The sequence below is a fragment of the Danio aesculapii genome, chromosome 2 (genome assembly GCF_903798145.1).
Source record: "Danio aesculapii chromosome 2, fDanAes4.1, whole genome shotgun sequence".
Taxonomy (NCBI): domain Eukaryota; kingdom Metazoa; phylum Chordata; class Actinopteri; order Cypriniformes; family Danionidae; genus Danio; species Danio aesculapii.
This window is the reverse complement of record NC_079436.1, coordinates 26,412,395-26,436,164: the sequence shown is the minus strand read 5'-3', so window position 1 is coordinate 26,436,164 and position 23,770 is coordinate 26,412,395. Positions and strand designations below refer to the sequence as shown.

Here is a 23,770-nt window from a genome sequence, read left to right as displayed (position 1 = left end):
AATAAACTTTTCAATGTATGAAATGAAGACAATGACATGAGTTGGGGTGTTTTCTTTAATGGTCGTATCAAAGAGCGCTGTACATCTATTTGCCTTTCTTGGCTTTAATCTTCCTCAGGTAGAACTCCAGTTCTTTGCCCTCGAGGACGTAGCCATCAGCCCTGCCACACTGTCCTGGTCTGGATGAAATGCAGGCTGGGAACAAACAACACTCATTTAAACATTTGCACTGAAGCCAAACGAGACTACAGACAGCATTTCAGTGCATGTCAGAAAGGTTAAAAGCTCAGCACCATTTTATCAGTAGCAGAACTGGTTAAAAGTTTCATCATGAACACGTTAAAAAGCCACACTCAGACCTCATAACTAGTCTTACCCAGAAGCTTGCCCTGCAGGAACTGCTCCTCCAGCAGAGGACTGATCTTGGCTGTTTTTCTGCGCAAAGTAAACTTCTTTTGGACCTTTTTGGACCTCTTCTTGTTCAGGATTTCCTCTTCCTCAGGAGTCTGGATTGATGAATTAAAATGCAACAATTAGAAACTGACAATGTGTATATTTTAGGACTGACATGATTTACTTAAGTCTTCTCAGAGTCTTAAACTGCATCACTTATATTTCAGTAGCAGAACTGGACAAAGTTATCGTCACAGAAAGACTATAAAACGAACCAATACACTTGACTGCACTTACCAGTTTGGCTCCCTTCTTCCTGCCAAGTGGAAGGGCATAGTGAGACTCATACCACTGTCTGTAAGGAGTGCTGTCCACCAGAACAACACAGTTCTTCACCAGGGTCTTGGTTCTCACCAGCTCATTGTTTGAAGCATTGTAGACCACATCAATGATCCTGGTCTTGCGGGTACAGCCTGAAACAGTAACAATGTATTTAAAACATCCTGAAAGCAACCAAAGTTAGAAAAAAATATATCAATTTTTAAAGTCTTTCTCAGAGTTGGAACATAGATATCCATCATGAACATTCAGTAGCAGAACTGGTCAGATTATCTTCACCGAAAGAACTTCAGGCAGGGTTTCTGCAGGTTTTTGGGAAGTACATTTTAGACCTCATAAAAGTACGCAAATGTTTTTTTTTTGAAGGAAACCAAACCATTTGTCACAGCTGTATTTAACAGATTGCATGAGTTAGAATTGATTTATCTTTTAAGCCAAAGAATTACAGTTAATCTAAGATCTATGAAGACAACTTAAACGTCCTTTTGTAAATGCCAAAACTTAGATTTAAAATATGCATTGCTAAGACCTTAATTTGCCTAATTTAAAGGGTATTTTTAAATTTAGATTTAACGCAGATTGTAGGACATCTACATTTTGGCCCTATATTATATACATGCATACATAATTATATATATATAAAAAAAAAATATATATATATATATATATATATATATATATATATATATATATATATATATATATATATATATATATATATATTTTTTTTTTTTTTTTTTTAATATACAAAGTAAAAAAAACAACTACATAGTCATTTACATGATACCTTGTCTAATATTCAAGAACCCTTCCAAAACGTCCAACATATCCTATATAAGATTAGTAACTTAGTAAACTTGTAACTTAATTGAAGACTTCCTGAAAGTTTTACGTACATCTGTCTAAAATCAATCCAGCATCTAGTTAATACAACCTAATGGTCCCTTTACATAACTTTGCTCAATTTAAGAGTTCTCTCTGATGCTTTATTTACAGTTTCTATGTCAGTTTCAAATACCAAGTGCTTTAAGTATGAATACAAAGAATTTCCAATGCAAATGTGTGAAAATGCCTAACTTAAGAACTGAGTCATGTAATGGTGTATTAAAACCTGCAGAAACCCCTGTACACCTAAATGGCTATCACTAAACAAATACAAACTTACATTCTGACCCCCATGAGAAGTTTCCCACATCGAGCCTTAAAGCACGGTATTTCTTGTTTCCACCACGGACTCTTATTGTGTGGATGCGGCGAGGTCCAATCTAAGGAGAAGAGCCACAAAAATATACCTTTAGACAACACAACAAAGACATGTGAGGAGACCATGCGAGTTGAGCCATGTGTCAGTGTAACTATGACAAATCCTAACATTGGAAGGTCACAGACTTCGACCAAAACGGCCAAATAGGACCAACCTAAGGACGTTTTTACATCACCCACATTATCATTTACCCTTACTGATGGCAAAATACACTGAAGAGTGGTTCACCTTGGTGTTTGCAGCAGGACGCCCGAGCTCATACTTCCTTTTCTTGTGGACGGGCTTGCGTTTGCCACCGGTCCTGCGGCGTTTGTGCCAGTTATCCCTTGAGATACCTGTAGTGTAGAGGTTGAAATGCGTTAGATTTACCAAACTAATGTGAATGCTGTTAGGGTGTAAGCTCAACGCATGCTTGAGTGTTCAGTTCTCCAAGGTGTTTATCCGCATTGAAAATCGGATTCCGCAATTTGGATTCATCATGTACACTCAAGCTTTAGTATTAACCCACAAAATAACTCCACTCATCGTGTCAAACCGATGACTTTAAAAGAAAAAAACACCAGCCACATAAAATCTATTGTGAGCTCCACAGACAGAAAAACAAAACAGTACTTTAAACTTAAGGTTTTGGGTTTGGATGAGTCGTCATTTTGAAAGCAGACTCGCAAATAAATTCAGTTTACGTTAACGTTAGCAATTAGCTACAACGTCGTGAACTCTTGCTATCACGCGCTTCCACCAATAACGAACGGATCATGCTGCAATCGCATTTCTGACTAGAAATATAAAGCGAACGTTGACTAAGTTTACAAATTTAGTTACATAAATTGAACGTTAGTCCTCGGGTCACGTTAGCTGGCCATGCAACATCTGAAGTTGACATGCATCTCACTCGTTTAGCTAGTTGTGCTAGCTACTTCCCATACACAACACTCACGAAACAAACTCTTTCTTAGATAACTTACATGCAGTGTATGTTTACATTTACATCTCGCCTTGTACTCGTCTGTGTAAACTACATCTTCGTCTGTTCTCTACACGCTGTGAAAATGTACTCTCGCATGCGCGCAGCCATCTTGAGCACCGTATCCAGTCACTTTGCCATTTCTGTACGTAAACTGTTTTAAAAAGCACCTAATCGTACAATTTTCCCCTAAAGTGTTTAAATATTACTTATGTGATATAAAATTAAGTGAGATTAACTATAAACCTCGTCGGATAGAGCAGATGAAGACGGATTGTTCCAGCGATCAGAATCGGAAGACACATACCCATTCTCAGGCGCCGGCTAGAAAGAGGGCTCGCTGAGGCTCATGGGCGGGTTTCAAGCAAACACATATCGCGAGAATACATGCTGAAGTCGCGACTTCAGTTTGTTCAGTCAGTGGGAGAACCTGGGACTGCCACCACGAGCCCTTCCGGTGTTTTGCAGTCATAGAAATATATATATGCATACTTATGCAGTAAAAGTTATGCAACTGTCAGCCTTAAAAAATATTCACAACAGTATAGACCATTTCAATGTGGTGATGTCATTGGCCCATGAACACTTCCTGCTTATCAAACTAATTCATAACTGTAACAAGAGGCAATTTAATCAGAACTTCATGTTAAAACAGCTATCATAGCATTATCTATCAATAGCGTATGTGGCTCTTTTTGGATTAACTGATAACTGATCAAAGAATTCTGGAAAGTAAAATGAATCATGGTGTCTAAAAACAATATAAATCAGAAAAAGTATCATTCATTTAGTTAAAATGCAAGCTGATTGTTATGAATGGACAATTGTTGCTGTAATACTATTATTCTTATTATTAATTTTATTGTTATTTTACTGTTTTAGAATGTGTGCTACGGTTTTGTTCAGCACTTTGGTCAGTGCCAAACTGAAGTTAAATGTGCTTTATAAATAAACTTTACCTACTTACTCTTTTTGGATTCTTGGGAGCTACAGAAATGAAACATGTACAGCAGGAAATACATCGAGACCATTGTTTTTGTTTACATCCCTCAAAATGGTCTATAGGCTAATATTACTAAATATAATTTTGTTAACAGTATTTTATGTTTTCAGATTCTTGAGTCTTTATTGTCATGATCCTGTCATTTAAAAGCTGATTCGGAATATTAACACCTACAAAAACAGTTGTTCAAATATAATATAATACAATATAACAAAATAAAATATAATGTAATATAAAAAAGTACTAGGCTGCATGGTGACACAGTGGGTAGAACTGTCGCCTCACAACAAGAAAGTAAATGGTTCGAGCCTCGGCTGGGTCAGTTGGCATTTCTGTATGGAGTTTGCATGTTCTCCCCATGTTGGCATGGGTTTTCTCCGGGTGCTCGGGTTTCCCCCACAGTCCAAAGACATGTGCTATAAGTGAATTGGGTAAGCTAAATCTGTAGTGTATGTGCGTGAATGAGTGTGTATGGATGTTTCCCAGTGATGGGTTGCAGCTGGCAGGGCATCTGCGGCTTAAAACATATGCTGGATAAGTTGGCGGTTCATTCCGCTGTGGCGACCCCAGATTAATAAAAGGACTAAGCCGAAAAGTAAATGAATGAATAATATAATGTTACAAAATTGGTTTAAATAAATGCACAGAGTAAAACACTTAACTGATCAAAGAATTCTGAAAATTAAAATGTACCATGGTTTCTAAATAAATGATACTAAATGATACAGCTATTTTTAACTAAAATAATATTTCACAATACTTTTGTATGTTTTTGTTTTTATTTACTTATTGTTTGGCAAAATAAATGCAACCTTGGTTGACAAGACTTCTTTCAATAATGTTTCCAAACCTTTTACTGGTAGTGTAAATGCACTGGAAATTGATTTAAACTATCTGATAAATAACTAACTTAAATGAGTTATATATATATATATATATATATATATATATATATATATATATATATATATATATATATATATATATATATATATATATATATATATATATATATATATATAAATAAATGTATTTATGTTGAACTGACGACAGTAAAATATGCATTGAAATAGAATAAAAAAAAAAGCTGGATCTTCTTATCACAAATTTTCATCACCCAAAGGCTTTTATATTAACAATAATTAATATAATTATAATAATTGTTAAATACACAAAACCTATATTTCACTCTCTAGTCTAAAACATTCCCAAAAGGACATTAACCTGTCAGTCATGTTACCTCATATTACTCATTACCACAAGCAAAAAAAAAAAAAAAAAAAAAACAACAGCACAAAAATATGTCTGTTAATATTGAGCCTGAAGAAATAACATTCTCTTATGAGAACAATCATTGCTAAACACTGCGGACGATTATGTTTTATAAGTATATTTCTAATTCTGATTTTTATCTAAATTAAACCCATAATTAATGAATGTTATGTCAAAAAATGTAGAGTTATGTGTTACCATTTCACCAATCAAGTTCCTTAAAGGGATAGTTCACCCTCACCCTTTACTTGTTCCAAACCGGTTTGACTTTCTTTCATCTGTTAAATACAAAAGAAGATATTTTGAAGAAAGCTTTGTTTTTCCTATTATGAAACTCAATGTTTACAAGTTTTCAGCTTTCTTCAAAATATCTTCTTTTGTGTTCAACAGAATAAAGAAACTTAATTTTGTGTGAACTATCACTTTAAGTTTATACTGCTTGAGTTTCTAAAAATAATTCCGGTTCATTTGTAACCTTAAATTAAATTAAACTAAAATACTAAATAAAAAAAACAACGATTTAATATACATGGAAAATCAGCAAACCAGGAATTGTGTATAACATATTTATTTATACTGTACAGATGTAATTGGCAACAGTGTAGACATGGTCATGTGCACGATGCTGAAGGCTACAGTTCATTTATGCCAAAATCCTGTGTGTAAAATTAGTAAACATGGCAAAATCAGTTGCAATCACTCCTCCCATGGGCTCATGTCTGTGTCAATGGCCACACAGTTATATGCAGCATAGCGAAGCTTCTCTTCACAAACTTTAGCACTGTGGAGGAAGCACACCGTTTAACATGCAGCCAAAAAAAAGTGGTGCATTTTTATTCACTTAATACGGGGAATAAAACATTAGCAATAAACATACCTTGGGTATTTGGGCAGATAAAGGGTGCTGGAACATGTGGAAGATTGAGGAAGTGCATCTTCGGTTTCAGACCTACAAATAAAAAGAGCTATTGCTCAATAATTTACTAACCACAACCTAAATGAATATGATGTTATTTTGTGCAAATCTTACCCTTGTTTGTCTGGGAAGATGTAGATGGGTGCAGGAAGTCGACTTCTGCCGGTCACAAACCTCAAAAACCTGCTACGATCCTCTGGTGGTAATGAAAAGATAACAACATTGGAAACTGAAGCACGTCCCTTTGCAAATGACTAGAAATGGTTGTTTTGTGTATAACAAGTAACCTCACTAACCATTAGTGAAGTTCATCAGCGCTTCCCATAAGTACTGCACTCTGACATCTGTTTGCTCCAAGTCTTCATATCGTGCTGATAGAAAGTAAAAACAAAAAAATATTAATATTAATATCAGGGTTCATCACTCTTTAATGAGCAGCAAATTCAAGAACTTTAAGCACCATTCATTTTCCATTTGTTGAATTCAGTACTGGTAATATTAAAATGGGGCTTGTGAAATATTGTTTAAATGGGCGTTATTTGTCATAGTTCTTGTACAAGATTTAAATTTAAGATTGTAAATGAAGAAATTCTGTATTTTTTCATTCAGTTTTTGAAAGCAGAGCAGTACAACTGTTGAAATAATACCATAAACTATAAATTCAAGCACTATAAAGAAACTACATTTGTTTTTAAGTACTTCCCAGGCCTTGAAGGTGCTTGAACATCAGACATATGAATTCAAGTACTTTCAAGAAGTGCGGGAACCCTCTAATATATTTGAGAATTTGCATTACATTAGCAATCATTCTAGCAAAACAATCAATTCTGTCAACGTGATACTTGAAATCCAACACAACATATTTGTCCTGAAACAGAAGCAGCCGAGAAGCACTGCTGTTCAGGGCTGCAATGCTCCTAGTTTCATCTACTATTTGGTTCAGTGCCTTCGAGAATTCATGCTGAGGCAGAGAATGTGAATTATTTAATGCTCATGCTGGCTGCTGTATGACTCACTGAGGCGTTTAAGGGCCTCCACTGTGATCTCTGGGTCTCCACACACTTTCTTCTCCACTTCCTGCCATGTCAGGAGATCAAGCACAGCTTGTGGCACCACTTTCACCAATCCTGCCTGCATGGCAGATATCTGTAGTGCAGGAACACAGCATGGATTAAGAACAGGATTTGTAGATGGATCTGAGAAACATACAATGTCCTCTAAAAGAAGTTTGAAATAAAAATACGAGTGTTGAAATGCTAGCTCACCCAAAGATCTAAATTGTAATTGTTTACTCACCCTCCACCGGTAGCCATTGTCTTGCATAAACTTCCACCCTACAAAAGAAGTCAAGGGCTACCAACATTCTTCAATACGTCTTCCTTTGTGTTCAGCAGAATAAAGAAAGTTTAGAAGTTTACCGATGATATTACTGTAACTGGATCTTTCAGATTTCCGCTGTATAACATCAGGAAGATCAGACTCTTCCTATAAAACCAACTGCTTATCTAGGCTTTTTTTCTGTCCAGGCTGGACTATTGCATTGTTCATCTGGCTGGCCTCCAAACACTATTAAGAATGAGGCAGTGAGAGCGGTCTTAAACGAACTGAAAGGAGCACACGTCCACCTTTACTCCTCAATCTACACTGGCTGCTAATTGCTGCTCGCATCAAATTTAAGGTGCTGCCAAAACAAATCACTGGGCCTGTACCCCTCTACCTGAAGCCATTATTTCAGGCTAATGTGCCTAGCAGGACTTTGCATTCTGCTAACGAACATTGCTTTGTGGTACCATCACTTTCAAGGACTTTTACTTTTAATGTTCCTTGCAGGTTGAATGTAATCGTAAATGTTACATTTTATTTTTGGGGCAAAGTATCTTTTTAAAGGAACATTTTTAAAGGAGTAAATGTGTAGCCTGATGTGATACAAGGCAAAAAAGTAGGGTTTTTTTTTCAGTTTTTTTAACACAAATACACTCACCGGCCACTTTATTAGGTACACCTGTCCAACTGCTTGTTAATGCAAATTTCTTATCAGCCAACCACATGGCAGCAATTCAATGCATTTAGGGGAATTTTCTGCTGCAGTTCAAACAGAGCATCAGAATGGGGAAGAAAGGTGATTTAAGTGACTTTGAACGTAACCTGGTTGTTGGTGCCAGATGGGCTGGTCTGAGTATTTCAGAAACGGCTGATCTACTGGGATTTTCACACACAACCATCTCTAGGATTTACAGAGTATGGTCTTAAAAAGAAAATATACAGTGAGCGGCAGTTCTGTGGGTGCAAATGCCTTGATGATGCCAGAGGTCAGAGGAGAATGGCCAGACTGGTTTGAGCTCATAAAAAGGAAACAGTAACTCAAATAATCACTCGTTACAACCAAGGTATGCAGAAGAGTGTCTCTGAACACACAACACGTCAACCCTTGAGGCGCATGAGCTACAGCAGCAGAAGACCACACCGGGTGCCACTCCTCTCAGCTAAGAACAAGAATCTGAGGCTACAATTTTCAAAGGCTCACCACAATTGGACAATGGAAGACTGGAAAAATGTTGCCTGGTCTGATGAGTTTCGATTTCTGCTGCGACAGAAAATGGACAGTAGGGTCAACTGGGTCAACAGTTCAGGCTGGTGGTGGTGGTGTAATGTGTGGGGGATATTTTCTTGGCACAGTTTGGACCCATTAGTACCAATTGAGCATAGTCTCAACACCACAGCCTACCTGAATATTGTTGCTGACCATGTCCATCCCTTTATGACCACAGTGTACCCATCTTCTGATGGCTACTTCCAGCAGGATGATGTGCCATGTCATAAAGCGTGAATCATCTCAGACTGGTTTCTTAAACATGACAATGAGTTCACTGTGCTCAAATGGCCTCCACAATCACCAGATCTCAATCCAATAGAGCACCATCGGTATGTGGTGGAACGGGAGATTCGCATCAAGGATGTGTAGCCGACAAATCATCATGTCAATATGGACCAAAAAATAAATATTTCCAGTACCGTGTTAAATCTATGGCACAAAGGATTAAGGCAGTTCTGAAAGCAAAAGGGGGTCCAACCCGGTACTAGTAAGGTGTACCTAATAAAGTAGCCGGTGAATGTATGTTCTTGGAGCTTGATTACATTATGATTACAGCTGAACCACTGAAGTCATACGGAATATATATATATATATATATATATATATATATATATATATATATATATATATATATATATATATTTTTTTTTTTTTTTCTAGAGTTTAAACGTCTCTGGAAAGTAGCTGCCTATAGAGAACGAGGGAGCTCTCAGATTTAATCTAAAATACTTTAATTTGTGTTCTGAAGGGTGAGTAATTAATAACAATATTTTAATTTTTGGGTGAACTAACCCTAAGTCTTTTTTTAGTGTTATATTACCTGTTCTCGGTTCTCTTCTAGTCTTGCTTTCTGTACGAGGCGAATGAACTCCACGCGATCCTCATATCGAACCACCACTCCGCTTCCTCCAGGAATGAGCTCCACAAGTCGCCCGTCGCTCAGGGGTGTGGTGTACACCAGCTCCTGGCCAAACTTAAAGTCAAACGTCTCCCTGTCCATGTGCTCCATTGCCTCCAGCAGCTTCACCTGAGGAATCACATTACAGTCCAGCAGTTGGTTAAAGTTGCATAAAAGAAAAGACAGAGGAAGAGATATTTGGGCTTCTTACTAAAACTGAATCAACAGCAGGAAAGTCTTTAGTCCAGCTGACCGCTTCTCCAATCAGCTGCTTCCACACCAGCCCTGGTAAAGCCAGAACCTGAAGGATAAATATTATGAAATCTCATTTACAGCTAACTTAAAGCGAAATGTAAATGAATAATAAGGTACTATTGGAAATTCTGGCACTGACCAGAAAGTCTTTTCCACGAAGAGCTGCGCCCATTAGCTGCCCAATCCACTCAAACTTGTGGAATTCTCTGCATGAAGGATTTGGCACATAGAAGTCTCTGGCTTCTCCAGCTCCCTGTCCCAAAACAGTTGAAAAATTATTTAATAATATATTCATAACTACCACCTCCAAGTTCATACAGTGAGCCCCAACTGAATGGACTACAAGAGGGGTTCCAAAACAGGGTTTATAAAAAATAAATAAAATAAAAATATACATAATAAAATAAAATAAAATAATTTACAGAATAGAAGTTGTATATTTTATTATCATCAAAAAAAAGAGCTACTCGTTTCAGTTTTGCTTGAAAAACATTTAATTAGCTTTCACGTTAAAAATAATCATTGTTTTTACAACATTTTTACTATTCACATTACTTTACACTACACAATATTTTCCCTATACTGTGAAATTTAGAGGATGTGGAATGAGGATAACTAAAATACATTATAATGCTTATAAAGATTCTGTATTACTTAGAGCTTTTTAAGAATGAAACTATAAATTGATTATTTTTTATCTTAAGACATCTGATATGGCTTATAGTCAGAAAATCAACAATGCATTCATTTGTTGACCTGCATGTCATGTGAACATTAACTGATATCTGAGATCCGTGAACTAGTGAACATATTATCAAGGTGTTAAATTGTAAACTTAAAATCTCAGGGGATACTTCATGTAAATATTTTAGGTCAAAGTGTCTCAGCAGAATAAACATTTGGATATCCCAGGATCCTGGATTGAAAAGTCGATTTAAAAGCATAGTTGTTACCTGGTTAGATGTGCGAGTGAAGAATGGTAGAGGCATGGGACACTCTGACGAACTGGGACAGAGCTCTTCAGACATGTCTGCCAGGCTGTCTCGAAACCCTCCGCCTTCAAGACAGAACTCACACATGAGGATACTGTGTTTTATTTGATTGCAGATTTGCGAATTTATGTGGGTGTGTGAGAAGCTTATGACCTTGATCGATTATGCCTTCTGCAATGAATTTACACTCCCACCACTGGTCATATCTCGCGGACCACCTGTACAAAAGTGAAAAATATATGCGTGTGCATTAAATTTTCTCAATCATGTCTAATGCGTTATGGAGAATTTAGACCATTTGAAGTTAAATAAAGCTTAGTGCAATTCTTGTGATTTCACCAGAGAGAAAGAATACCTGTAGTCCAGAGTCTTTTCATATTTGTCAGATGGTTTCAGACCCTCATAAACCTACATAAGAGAAAAATAAACAGCACAGTAAATATTAAATGTTTGGGGTCTGTTTGATTACCTTTTCTGTCAGTTTTTGGAAAGAAGTTCTTTATGTTAACCAAGACTACATTTTGCTTGCAAAATATTAATCAAACCAGGGGCGTTGCTAGACATAAAGCTCTACTGGGGCACGTACCTCCTTCAACTCACCCCCCCACCCCCACACCCCCTTAAAAAAAAACAATAAATATATATATATAAAAGGATTCTTTTTATTATACAATTATTCTTCTAAATAATCTTAAATGTAACTGGAAAACAATGTTAAGACAACTGGAGTGATGCTAAGATCATTTAAGAAATTACTTTTGCATAAATATTAATTTCATTTGAATGAAATTCTATAGACAATTCAATAAAATACAAAAAAAAGATGTGTTATAGAATTATCTTTAGTAGACTTGACAGCTAATTAGGCAGCTTACCTCTCTGACTCGTCATCACAAAAAAAAAATCAGGAGGCATGCTTAGTAAGATCACCATCATATTGTTTAAAGTTTAGTTTTGTCGATTTGCAAAAGAAAAAAGGCTGTTACGCTGGTTTTACAACGCATGAGCGGCGCGTAACAAGCAGGTAGCCTGCTTTTTTGGCGCACATGTTTACTACCGCGACTCGCACCGGCAGAAGAGCAGCGAGAGCAGCGTGAGCGAAAGGCGCGCGGGTTATCTGCGCACACGCGGAGATGCGTCAGTTTGCTTTTTGATTACACTGCTTTCACCAGCGTTGGTTCGGTTGCGCATAGAGAATAAGGTCTTTATTTCGGAATAACCACTCTTATTAAATACACTTGCATATGAAGTAAATCATATCTCAATGCATTTACTGGGGCACTGGAGATTTTTACTGGGGCACGTGCCTCAGTGAATTGGGTCTAGCGATGCCCCCTGAATCTAACTATTTAACAGATTTCGAAAAAATGTTTCGTATTTTAATGTGTTTTAAAATTTAATTTATTCCTGGAAAATTCATTTTCAGACATTACTCCAAGTCTTTATGCATTATTATAGAAGTCTTAATGTTGTGCTTAATGATTGTTTTTCTGTATTCTTTGATAAAAAGATATTTGGATTTATCTGAATAGATATCTTTTAGAATACTTTGCATCTTAGCCATCACTTTCAAATGAAGGAGGAAAGATTCTTTCTTAACAAGCTTTCACAAAACAAAAGAGTCTGGGAAAGTTAGTGTATGTTTAACACAGTGCTTAATTGTGAGATCCCAGGACAGATCGGGGTAACGGATCCAGCATGTTACCCGAGGATGTAGAAGAGCCGCGCACGAGAGCCGGGGGGGTTGGGGAATGGGGATGGGGTGTTGTCGTCACAGACGAAAGTGAAGAGCGGTGATGGCGTTGGATGGCGGAGAGGTTGTCGCAGACAAACATAAAGAGGGTTGGGGAGTCGCGGAAGATAGTGAAAGTGAACAGCGGACGGGGGAGGAGGCACAAATTAAGCTGGTTTAACACAAACGCACTGTATGTGTTTTGTGGACTACCTGAGTTAAAACAGCATTTTTGCATGTGAGGTCCAGAGTGGGATTGTCCCGGTGCTCCATGGCAAGGCGACGGTTGATGTAAAGGCGGGGCATGAAGTTAGGCTTACTGGTCTCGGAGTCCTTCAGGCACTGGGTGATGAGCGCAGAGCGACGCTTGGACAACAGCAGGAACTGCTTTATGCTCTAAACACCAGCACAGAGATCAAAGAAAAACAAAAAAAAAATAATTGAACAATAATCTTAATTCCTGACATATCTATATACATATATATATACACACACATATATATATATATATATATATATATATATATATATATATATATATATATATATATATATATATATATATATATATATATATATATATATATATATATATATATATATATATATATAGTATCCTGCAGTAATACTATATTGTAAATAACCATCAAAATGTTGCAAACGTGGCATCAACACTTTTTTTTTTCACTGGCATGGTCGGTACGTTTTTAATTGCCATGCCAAAACTTTCTCAGTCCCCACCAAAGAAGTAAAATACTTATTTCTTAGCTTTATCTTTTTAACAATGTGTCAAAATAAGCCAAATCTAGTTGTATAAATACACTATTAACTCAAATGTGCTTTGATCTGCTACCTTAGTTATCTCAATAATACAATTACTACCACAGGGAAAAACTTCATCTATCTGTTCAATGATCGTAAAATGTTATTGGTTCCATCAGACTGAAGACTTTTTTTTAGGTAACACTTATCAAATTTGAATTCAAGGCCTTTTAATGCATTTTAAGACTTTTTAATGACCAGCAGCTACCCTGATTATATTTTATTATGAAATTAAATGAGGCAGAAAGTTCACCAATAATAATAATAATTAAATAAACTGATATGAATGATGGAGGATAACATATAGACATGAACAGTGAACACAAACTACTTACTGAAAGTATAAAGAATGGCACAGGACAAATTTGCTCTAGACAAGAGTACTAACTTTGATCTGGTTGAATGTTCCCAGACTGTAGTCCCATGCAGGCACCATATGAGGCAATAGACTGTCCAGAAGTGTGATGAACCTACAGACACACACACAAAAAACACTGAGTGCCACTAAAAGCTCAAATAAATCCCTTAGAAATTGATATATTGCCGGTTGTTACCTCTGAATCACCAGTGCACGGCGGTAGAGGACATCAGGTGGTGTGCCCTCCAATCTCGGATAGCGCACTAGATTTGGAGATTGGAACACATCTGCATTCAGGCCCAGGTCACGTTCGCAGGACGATTTGATCTTTAGACCCCTGATCCGTACGTCGATTCCCTCATCTACAGCAAAAGAATATATTATGAATACAGATTACTAATTATGTGTGGCTTTCTCTTTGACAGCAAATGCCTAAATTACATCTGATGTAAGAGTTTTAATATGATTAAAAGTGAATGATGCTAAATACAAGTGTAAACTAAAACATTTTGAGCCCATCCACTTGCTGTAGTAGCACAAAATGCTTTGACTGTACTGCTGTTATATTCAAGGTTTCACTTCAAGTTTATTTGTATAGCACTTTTCACAATAAGTATTGTTTCAAAGCAGCTTTAAAAAAGGAGCACATTATTGCATTACAATCAAACTCAGAAAAGCATTAACTTTATCAGTTATTAATACTTTAACTAATAACAAATAGCTTTCAAGAGAATAAAGTTAGTATAAACATAGTTAATCTGCAGTTATATAGCATATACAGTGGGTGACGCTTTAAAATGAGCAGTACCGACAGGCCTTGTACCGCCACCGCACTAAAGGAGTAAGAACGTGTTCTTGGCTATGACCGCAATTTGTGACTATGCCACCAGGGGGCACAAAGGGACAGGATGTGAACGAACAGAAATATACAGTAGCTGTAAAAACCCTGCTACTTGTAAATGAACATGAAACAAAGCTTTATAATTCCTTCATTAATCAATAAAAACTTATAAACAAGCTTTATTATCAATGTAAACTTGTTAAGTGAAATGAGGATTCTTTTTGGAAAGAAAAATTAAAGAAATAAAAGACAACTAAAATGAAAGTACAAACATACATACAATAAGGTAGGCCTAAATAAATAAATAATATAACACAGAGAAACAGTCTGGTGCATAGTCTAAAGAGCTCTTAAGTTGAATGCTACTTCATCAAAAGCATAAAAATAAATTGACCTACCTCAAAAACATCACTAAAGTTATAATAAAAATTATTTTGCTGCAGGACGTAAATTAAGTCTCGCAAGTTTATTTTTAATAATACAGTTTCAGTTCAGTTTAGTTTTTTAAAACGTCAATGTTCTCCTTCAAATCATAATTTATATTTTTCTTTTTAGGTAGGTGATATCTATGTGTACATGTTTAATGAAGGGAAGTAAATGGTGACTATAAATGCATTTGAATGCATGCTAGTTTCTGATGGAAATGTGTGATGAATCTTACCTCTGCATTCCTCAATCCTGACCTCTATAACTGGTAAATGTGATGTCATGTCCTCCAAAACACACACCTCACCTATTAAGGTGCTGAGAGAGATAGAGAAACGAAGCCATACTGATGAAAAATTTAGCACCTTGCATAACTTCTACATATTTATAGCATAGAAAAAGTGTTATTGCTACAGCTTATCCGTTTAAAATAGTAACTGGTTTGAAAAAGTAAACGGACTTTAAAAAACACTTGAAAATGTTTTGCATTTTTGTATTGCATTTATCATCCAAACAAAACTGTCCAAAATATAAAGGCTTTAAATAATCATTCAATAATAATGACTTACTCGTCTATGGTTACATCACTGTATTTCTTGAGATTATCCCCCTCTCCACCGTACACGGTCACTCTTTTGGGCATGTAGTTGTCATCTGTTGAGTCCACTGTTAATATCAGTTTGCTAAAGGAAGAAAACATACTTCTGTCTTTATGTTTTCAAACTAAATCTAATCCAGTTAGTTTTAGGGTGAAACATAAATGGATAACGGATATACTGATGTATGCGTACGCGCATACTCACGCACACATGCACACACACAAACACACTCACAAGCAAACAACAAATCTGATGTGAACAAAAAGACAAGGTTTGAAATCTGAAAAACATAAATAAACTTAATTAAGAATTTATTTGTGGGAAAAATACAACAGGCTAATATTTAATACTGCATGTTTTCATGTCTTAAATGAAAAATTGTATGTATTTATATGTATTTTTGTACATTTTTCCTAAACATTTATTGATTACCTTGTATGTAATTTTTAAAAGGTTTTTTTTCCCAATAAGGACGCTCAAGAGTTTGTTTTTGTGCTAGTCCCCTGGCTGTTTTAAACTTGTCATGAATGCACAAATATTGTTAAATAAAACTAGATATTAAAGTTTGAGGACAAACTTTATGGTGGCTTGAGAAAGCCTGTCAGAAATAGTTTATTTAGTTTGAAAAAGTATCAAGTTGGCTAAGAGACTGTTTAAGATCCCTGCAGTCAATTATTCTATCATGAATTAGCATTTTATTAGCATGTTTCTAATATTGATTACCATGTTGTTAACATAGGGCTGCATGGTGGCACAGTGGGTAGCACGATCACCTCACAGCAAAAAGCTTGCTGGTTCTAGCCTTGGCTGGGTCAGTTGATGTTTGTGCGTGGAGTTTGCATGATCTCCCTGTGTTCGTGTGGGTTTCCCCCACAAGTCTAAAACATTGAGTACGCTAAATTGGCCGTATATGTGTGTGAATGAACACACAGCGGAATGAATGTTGTTGTTAACATGGTTCCAACATGAATTAGCATGTATTTAGCATGTTGTTAGCATGATTCTAGCATAAATTAACATGATTTTTTCATGAATTAGCATGTTGTTAGCATGATTTAGCATGTTGTTAGCATGATTCTATCATGAATTAGCATATTGTTAGAATGACTCTAGCACAGGCATGGGCAAACTCGATCCTCGAGGGCCGGTGTCCCTGCAGACTTTTGCTCCAACACTAATTAAACACACCTGAACACCCTAATTAGTGTCTTCAAGATCACTAGAAAGCTACAAGTAGGTGTGTTTGATTAGGGTTGGTGCAAAACTATGCAGGGACACCGGCCCTCCAGGATCGAGTTTGCCCATCCCTGCTCTAGCATGTTGTTAACATGTTACTAGCATTTATTAGCATGTTAGCATGTATCCAACTTAAAATAGCATGTTGTTAACATGATTCCAACATGAATTAGCATGATGTTAGCATGGTTCTAGCATGAATTAGCATGTGCTAGCATGTTACTGCATATCTCTAGCAAGATTAGCATGTCAGTAGGACGTTTAAACTATTAGCATGTTAGCTAATCACAGCTAGTCACAGTCTATGGGTCAGCTGCTAGGGTGCTGTAAGTGGTTGCTAAGGTGTGGCCAGTAAGTTTAAAGGTCATCAGTGATTGGCTGTTCACTAGACTGAGTTGAATTAAGCCAGACTCTGGTCTGTATGACAGTCTGATACAGTTATAAGCTCACAAGGGTTGATCCAATGTTAAGTCAATGACAGTCTTTTACAATGGAAGTCTGTGGCTGTTTTAAACTTGTCATGAATGAACAAATATTGTTAAGTAAATCACAGGGTCATTCTAACTCAACCCTGAGCCGCTTCTTTATGCGGTGAAAGCTTTTCTGACTTGTTTGTTTTTGACAAAAAAGTGTCATACTTGATAATGTCAGCTTGTTAATCATTAAAACAACAATTACGACGTTATCATAGACAATAAAAAACTAACCCTCACCACAGAGTCTGAACAGACTGACCTGTTTTCATCACTTGTGAAATGACTCCGATTTATAAACAATTGGATTTAAGTGCAGTGTGGAAAAAGTCCATTTTAATTACAGTCTCTAGCAGACCAGTCGTCCTTACTTGACCACAGTGGCTCTCCTCATGTGCAGACGGATCCAGTGCTGTCCCTGCATGCCATCACTCTCCCAGTACGTCTCCGTGTCTCCATCTGTCAGACAGCTTGCTCCACCACTGGGGTCCTCCTTCAAGCAGAGCAACTCCCTTACTAGTTGAAAACATCTGATATGTTTGCAGCTCTCTGCTATTCAGTGTTATGCAGAATGATACTACACCCTCACATACCGAACTAGAAGACACGTCAATGCTGGTCACACATTGCTTCACACTGCCTAGATTTTCATCCTCCTTCCCAATGTGGTCATAGAAGTAGTGCACGAGGTCCTCGTCACATTCAAACGTCCATGTCGGAGGCACATACCTGGAGAAGCAAATATGCACGTCAATAGTATGACATTTATTTATTTCAGGGTTTATTGATTTAATATTCTAATATCAAAATGAAGATTAATTATTGTCTAATTAATAGAATGATATTGCAAAACAAAATTATACAGCTATGAGTGTTTATATTTATTTTTTACGACAACACAATACTAAAGTTTAACTTCCGATTAGATACAAAAGATATATGTTGTGGAATAACTCTGAATTTCAATCAGACAATATGAAAAAAGTTTGTTATTCTGAACAAATAAAAAAAACCCCTCAAAATTCACCATATTCTTGTTTGATTTTTGAAAGAATTGCTATCAGATCCTTATAAAATAACACAGATGCTGCATCCCAATTCGCATACTGTCCGTCCTAAATAGTATTTTGAAAATAAAATTATTTTGTCCCAAACCGTACTATGTTGAAAAGAGTAAGCCAAAGTTTCCCGGATGGTTTACTATTTCCGGTAAAAATTTTAAGTGTAGAAGCTTCCATATTCTAATCGCTGATATTACCCACAATACATTGCGTGTTGGACGTAAATTTGTTTAAAACTACAAACATGGGTGAAAAGTGTAAATAAACTACAAACATGGTGGACACGGGAGACCAACCGTCAAGTAGAGAGGCTTCAGTAAAGATGTTTGTATGACTGTTAATTAATATCTAGCCAACTGGAACATATTTAAACCATGTTTCCTGTGTTATATTTCATCTGCAACAACAATGTGAACTTATATCAAGATATGTTTGGACAATAATGTCTGAATACATAATTATTCAAAGCCCTGAGGAGATTTCTCTGCATGAAAGACTTGCGAATGGCAGATTAACCTGCTGCTGCTTCTCCATTAAGGTAGGAAATTAAATATGAAAGAAATGTGAATGATGTGTGGATGATTGACTCGTAAGCAAGTAACATAATGATCTGTTAATGAGGAAGTAGTATGTCCCAAATCTTGCATACTCATCTGTTTCACACTCAAAAGTATATACTTTTCCTTTAAAAAAAAAAAGTACATATTTTTACGACATAGTATAAGTATGCGAATTGGGATATTTTTATTAAGTGTTTGACAATCTTAACTGAAACATGAAGAGAGGGTGAAATAGTTTAGCTCCTCCCCTTAAAAAAAACAGCCAATAGTGTTTTGTTCTATCATCGCTTTGCCAGTAAGAGTGTTTGAGCTCAAGCGAATCAAATGAGAAGCATCTTGAAGGGGGCGGGGCATGTCAGATCTAGAGGGCATTTGATTGGTCAAGTATGAGGTAATGTTAATAAAACCGTTGTTTCATTTAGGTGTGAGAAAATACAAGCGTTTCGGGCTTATATTGGTTTTATATCTTCTAAACGCTAATTTTGTAACTGTTTTGGTGCCCACTAGCTTATAGATATCTGTAAAAACTAACAATACTGACACTAACATCTAAAAAACTTTGTTTTTGACCAATTTTTACTCAAACCAATATGTAATAAATCCAGTAAAACCTACAGAGATTAAGACTTTTTGGTTCCCAAAGCTGTATGTATTTTCACCCCACAGCTTATTAATACTAGACTACATGCAGAAAACGTATAAAACAGCGAATTATATTACAGGAGACACATTTTTTAACATTCTATTACAGATTACAGTGTTTAGGTCAAAGTCTCCACTCGCCTCAGCTTTCGAACAGCAGCCTCGTCTGCCTCTGCCACCTTGGGTTTGGCACCCATGTGTAATGAGTTCTCCACATCCACCACCTGCTCCCACCTACAAGACATTTAGAAACAATATTGGAACTTTATATCTATTGAATCATAGTTACATTACTTCTATCTATCAAGAAAACAAATGGAGTGTATATACACACACACACTATATATATATATATATATATATATATATATATATATATATATATATATATATATATATATATATATATATATATATATATATATATATATATATATAAAAAATATATATTTTTTTGTAATATAATCATTTTAATATTTCCCCAATTTTGATTTACACTTATCGAAATAAAGAGTGGGCTGCATGGTGGCGCAGTGGGTAGCACGTTCACCTCACAGCAAGAAGGTCGCTGGTTCAAGCCTCGGCTTGGCGTTTCTGATTGGAGTTTGCATGTTCTCTCCGTGTTCGCGTGGGTTTCCTCCGGGTGCTCCGGTTTCCCCCACAGTCCAAAGACATACGCTATATGTGAATTGGGTAAGCTAAATTGTCTGTAGTGTATGCGTGTGAATGAATGTGTATCGATGTTTCACAGTGATGGGTATCAGCTGGAAGGGCATCCGCTGCGTAAAAAACATATGCTGGATAAGTTGTCGGTTCATTCCGCTGTGGCAACACAGATTAATAAAGGGACTAAGCCGAAAAGAAAAATGAATGAATGAATGAAATAAAGAGTGGTGGGCCTCTTTGAAGCCACAAACCTGTTACAAGGCTTGTGGTCATATCCAAAGAGCTGCTGTTGCCGGCTGATAGTGTCAGGAGATTCGACTGGGACAAGTCTGTCGCCTCCTTCAGTGTGTTTGCAAACCAGGATCCAGCCTTCCTCAATGTCCACACCTGCCCGATACTCCTCCAGTTGCTCCTGTGATGGACAGAGCACTCAAACAAATCAGACCGACACACAAGCAAAACACGCCGACTCTCATTTGAATGTCCATTGAGCAGAGGAGTGTAGAATTTCTAGAGCCACACAAACACATGCCAATTCATTTCCTTGTGTTAAAATTTCAGATAAGATACTGCTGATGAATAATGTAAAAAAACAAACAAAATAGTTATCATCACCATACTTCCCCAATTGATTGGCTACAAATAATGCAAACATTACTTTTGTATTACAAGTTTTCTAAATGTTTTTAAATATGCAAATTACATTTTTAAAAATCATGTGCTAATTTGCATACATTTGTAAATGAATGAAGTCAGGTTCAAATTAAATATATAAAAAAATATATTAAAGTCGCGACACAGTGGCTCAGTTGTTAACACTGTCACCTCACAGCAAGAAAATTGCTGGTTCGAGCCTCGGTTGGGTCAGTTGGCATTTCTGTGTGGAGTTTGCATGTTCTCCCCGTGTTCGCAAAGGTTTCCTCCGGCTGCTCCGGTTTCTCCCACAAGTCCAAAGATATGCACTATAGGTGAATTGATTAAACTAAATAGGCCATAGCATACGTGTGTGAATGTGAGATAGTATGGTTGTTTCCCAGTATTGGGTTGCAGCCAGAAGGGCATCCGCTGCGTAAAACATATTATTGGCGGTTATCCGCTGTCGCGACCCCTGATGAATAAAGTGACTAAGCCGAAGGAAAATTAATGAATGAATATTAAAGTCAAATGTTTTTACAGAAGGGATTTGGGGAATCTCTTTTTTATCACGCCATATTATAGACAATACTGCAAACTCCTAGAAGAACAAATATTTTAAAAAATTGTAAAATAAAAGGTTATGTTTAATCAGACAAATTATATTTGATCCTTCTGTATAAATCTCTAAAATACAGATATGATTAAAACCATCTAGTTTGGCGATGAGAGTTATGACTTGGTTCAGAGGATAAACTTCTTTATGAGAAAAAGGCTTTTTTAAAATAGAAACACTAACTGATAAACTGCTGTAAGAAAGAAAGTGCAGTTTGCATTTTCTTGATAGACCAAAAAGGCCAATTTTCGGCATGGTCCGGTATAAGATTCTGATGGTCTGATAACCTTGGATAAATATATCACAGTTTCAAAATATACTGCTCTAAAATATGTGTTTTTTAAACGTCTGGGTAAAAAACAAAACCTTTTTCCCATTTGAACACAATATATTTTATGTTAAAGGACATTTAAAATATTTTGGAGCAGTAAACATGTCAGGCTAAATAATTCAAATGAAACATTGACTTCAGCTGTCTTCATTTGTTTCAAAAACACTGATTTCTTTACAATTTAAAACGGCATTTTTGGATATCGTTTCTGTTGGAGATACTGTTGCCCTAAAAAACATGAAAAAAACTCACGTAAACCATAGAAACGGTATAGCAAGAAGTTTTGGCGCTTTTAAAAGCTTTCCAAACCGCGGTATACCTTCATTATTATCGTCCCATGCATAGGCGATATATCAAAAATAAAACTCCTGTACGGTCTCATCTTTAAAAAATTACTTTTGAGTCACTTTCAAAAGTTGCTAAACGTTGAGAAAAAGACTGAAAATATCTCAATCTGTTGCTAGATGCTCTTCTGACAATAAAGCTGTTAGTTTTAAAAGCTGAAAAATTGCTAAGTTGGCAACACTGCTGACGTCACGAACCAGGAAGTCCACTCCACACTGATAGCAATAATGATACAGCAGATCAATCAGAACAGCTTCTAATACCAATCCTCGACTGCATTTCACACACATAAAGTTTCTACCTTGTTTATTTTGACCCACAGGCCGTGGCTGTTGCAGTACTCTTCCCCTGTTGTCCGTATGCACGTTCCTTTCTTGGGCTCGATGTTACACCTGCACGATTTCTTGTGTGGCGCCTGGTGCGGGCTGTCCCACACCGACACCACACTCTTGCCACCCGAGTTGCCCGCTGTAGACGAGGACGCGGAAGCGGAGCCCGAAGACGAGTCCTTACAGATCTTATAGCAAACCTCCTTCGGCACGTAACACAGGGACTCCGGCAGAGGCTCACTTTTTCGGAAACACTCTATACACCTGTTTAAGAAGCGTATCCTGCCCAGGAGGGTGTGAGGGTTGTCGTCCGGAGACATTTCTCCTCCTCAAGTTTTGGGAGCGCTAGCCTGTGAGCTAGCCGAGTATGTGTCAACAACACTGAGCGTCAGCGAGCATTACACTCATTCATCCGCTTTCCCTTTCTTTCCCTGTTTGTCCGCTTTTACTGGAATCAGACGTGATAGAGAAAGAGCAGCGTAACAAAGGTTTAGAGACAGTGAAGCTTTGTTACTCCCGCCAGAGCTTTCTCGCGGATACTGGCATCTGTCAAGACAGCTACGTGTCTCCACCACCGGTCTAAAGGGCGATCCGCCCATGTGTGTTTACTTTACTCGTTCCCCCTGCTGGATAGACTGCCTGTTACACTTCCCTTAAAACTGAATGAATGTGGATTTAAAATGATACGTTTTATTTATTGCTTAATAACGCACCTTGTCCTTTGTATCTATGATAAAACAACAGAGAAAATTTTAATTAAATAGTAAAAAGTCAAGTTACAGGCGTCACGGTGGCGCAGTGGGTAGCACGATCACCTCACAGGTCGCTGGTTCGAGCCTCGGCTGGGTCAGTTGGCATTTCTGTGTGGAGTTTGCATGCTCTCCCCGTGTTCGCGTGGGTTTCCTCCGGGTGCTCCGGTTTCCCCCACAAGTCCATGAGAGTGATGGGTTGCAGTTGGAAGGGCATCCTCTGCGTAAAACATGGGCTGGATAAGTTGACGGTTCATTCCGCTGTGGTGACCCCAGATTAATAAAGGGAGTAAGCTGAAAAGAAAGTGAATGAAAGTATAAATTGTAAATTGAAATTACTATTTGTTTCGATGTGACTGTATTTTGAAATGTGTTCCTGTGATTAAAAGCTGACTTTTCAGCATTCAAAACGTTCTTAAAAATCTGAAATCACCCTATTAGGTTGACTTTCTGCTCTTATTC

At 36.9% G+C, this 23,770-nt stretch overlaps 2 protein-coding genes and 2 non-coding genes across 5 annotated transcripts; all 4 read right to left on the bottom strand.

Annotated features, from left to right (window-relative positions):
• Positions 1-37: 37 nt before the first annotated feature.
• On the bottom strand, positions 38-3,365 carry rps8a (ribosomal protein S8a). Its single transcript, XM_056476232.1, has 6 exons — positions 3,268-3,365; positions 2,225-2,331; positions 1,898-1,997; positions 691-866; positions 377-506; positions 38-195 (listed from the first exon to the last, which is right to left on the bottom strand). Exons 1-6 carry the CDS (start codon positions 3,269-3,271, stop codon positions 86-88), a joined length of 627 nt encoding a protein of 208 aa, XP_056332207.1. The 5' UTR covers positions 3,272-3,365; the 3' UTR covers positions 38-85.
• LOC130215099 (small nucleolar RNA SNORD38) lies at positions 583-653 on the bottom strand. Its single transcript, XR_008835659.1, has one exon. It is a non-coding gene; the product is annotated as a small nucleolar RNA SNORD38 (small nucleolar RNA).
• LOC130215104 (small nucleolar RNA SNORD46) lies at positions 2,073-2,178 on the bottom strand. The gene has a single exon (XR_008835660.1). It is a non-coding gene; the product is annotated as a small nucleolar RNA SNORD46 (small nucleolar RNA).
• A 2,422-nt stretch (positions 3,366-5,787) lies between the features above and the next one.
• On the bottom strand, positions 5,788-23,150 carry hectd3 (HECT domain containing 3). 2 transcript variants are annotated; one of them, XM_056476193.1, is made up of 21 exons: positions 22,532-23,150; positions 20,557-20,717; positions 19,781-19,873; positions 17,970-18,105; positions 17,748-17,869; positions 15,638-15,751; positions 15,304-15,386; positions 13,998-14,163; positions 13,832-13,913; positions 12,835-13,017; positions 11,245-11,297; positions 11,043-11,107; positions 10,851-10,954; positions 10,037-10,150; positions 9,854-9,943; positions 9,565-9,771; positions 7,168-7,297; positions 6,448-6,522; positions 6,266-6,347; positions 6,113-6,184; positions 5,788-6,016 (listed from the first exon to the last, which is right to left on the bottom strand). In XM_056476193.1, exons 1-21 carry the CDS (start codon positions 22,877-22,879, stop codon positions 5,932-5,934), a joined length of 2,565 nt encoding a protein of 854 aa, XP_056332168.1. In that variant the 5' UTR covers positions 22,880-23,150; the 3' UTR covers positions 5,788-5,931. The 2 variants fall into 2 exon arrangements, with proteins under 2 accessions (XP_056332168.1, XP_056332176.1); XM_056476201.1 differs by having other exon boundaries at positions 17,748-17,866.
• Positions 23,151-23,770: the final 620 nt, after the last annotated feature.

Bases quoted from the DNA above. Each gene is read 5' to 3' on its own strand.
- hectd3 (XM_056476193.1), bottom strand. From the start codon at position 22,879: ATGTCTCCGGACGACAACCCTCACACCCTCCTGGGCAGGATACGCTTC. The intron at 14,164-15,303 runs GTAAGATTCATC...CTTTTGCTGTAG, and splicing joins CAGGATTGAGGAATGCAGAG to ATGAGGGAATCGACGTACGG. The intron at 6,017-6,112 runs GTATGTTTATTG...CTTCCTCCACAG, and splicing joins TATCTGCCCAAATACCCAAG to TGCTAAAGTTTGTGAAGAGA.
- rps8a (XM_056476232.1), bottom strand. The intron at 1,998-2,224 runs GTGAACCACTCT...TCTTCTCCTTAG, and splicing joins GTCCTGCTGCAAACACCAAG to ATTGGACCTCGCCGCATCCA. The intron at 867-1,897 runs GTAAGTTTGTAT...TTACTGTTTCAG, and splicing joins CTTCTCATGGGGGTCAGAAT to GCTGTACCCGCAAGACCAGG.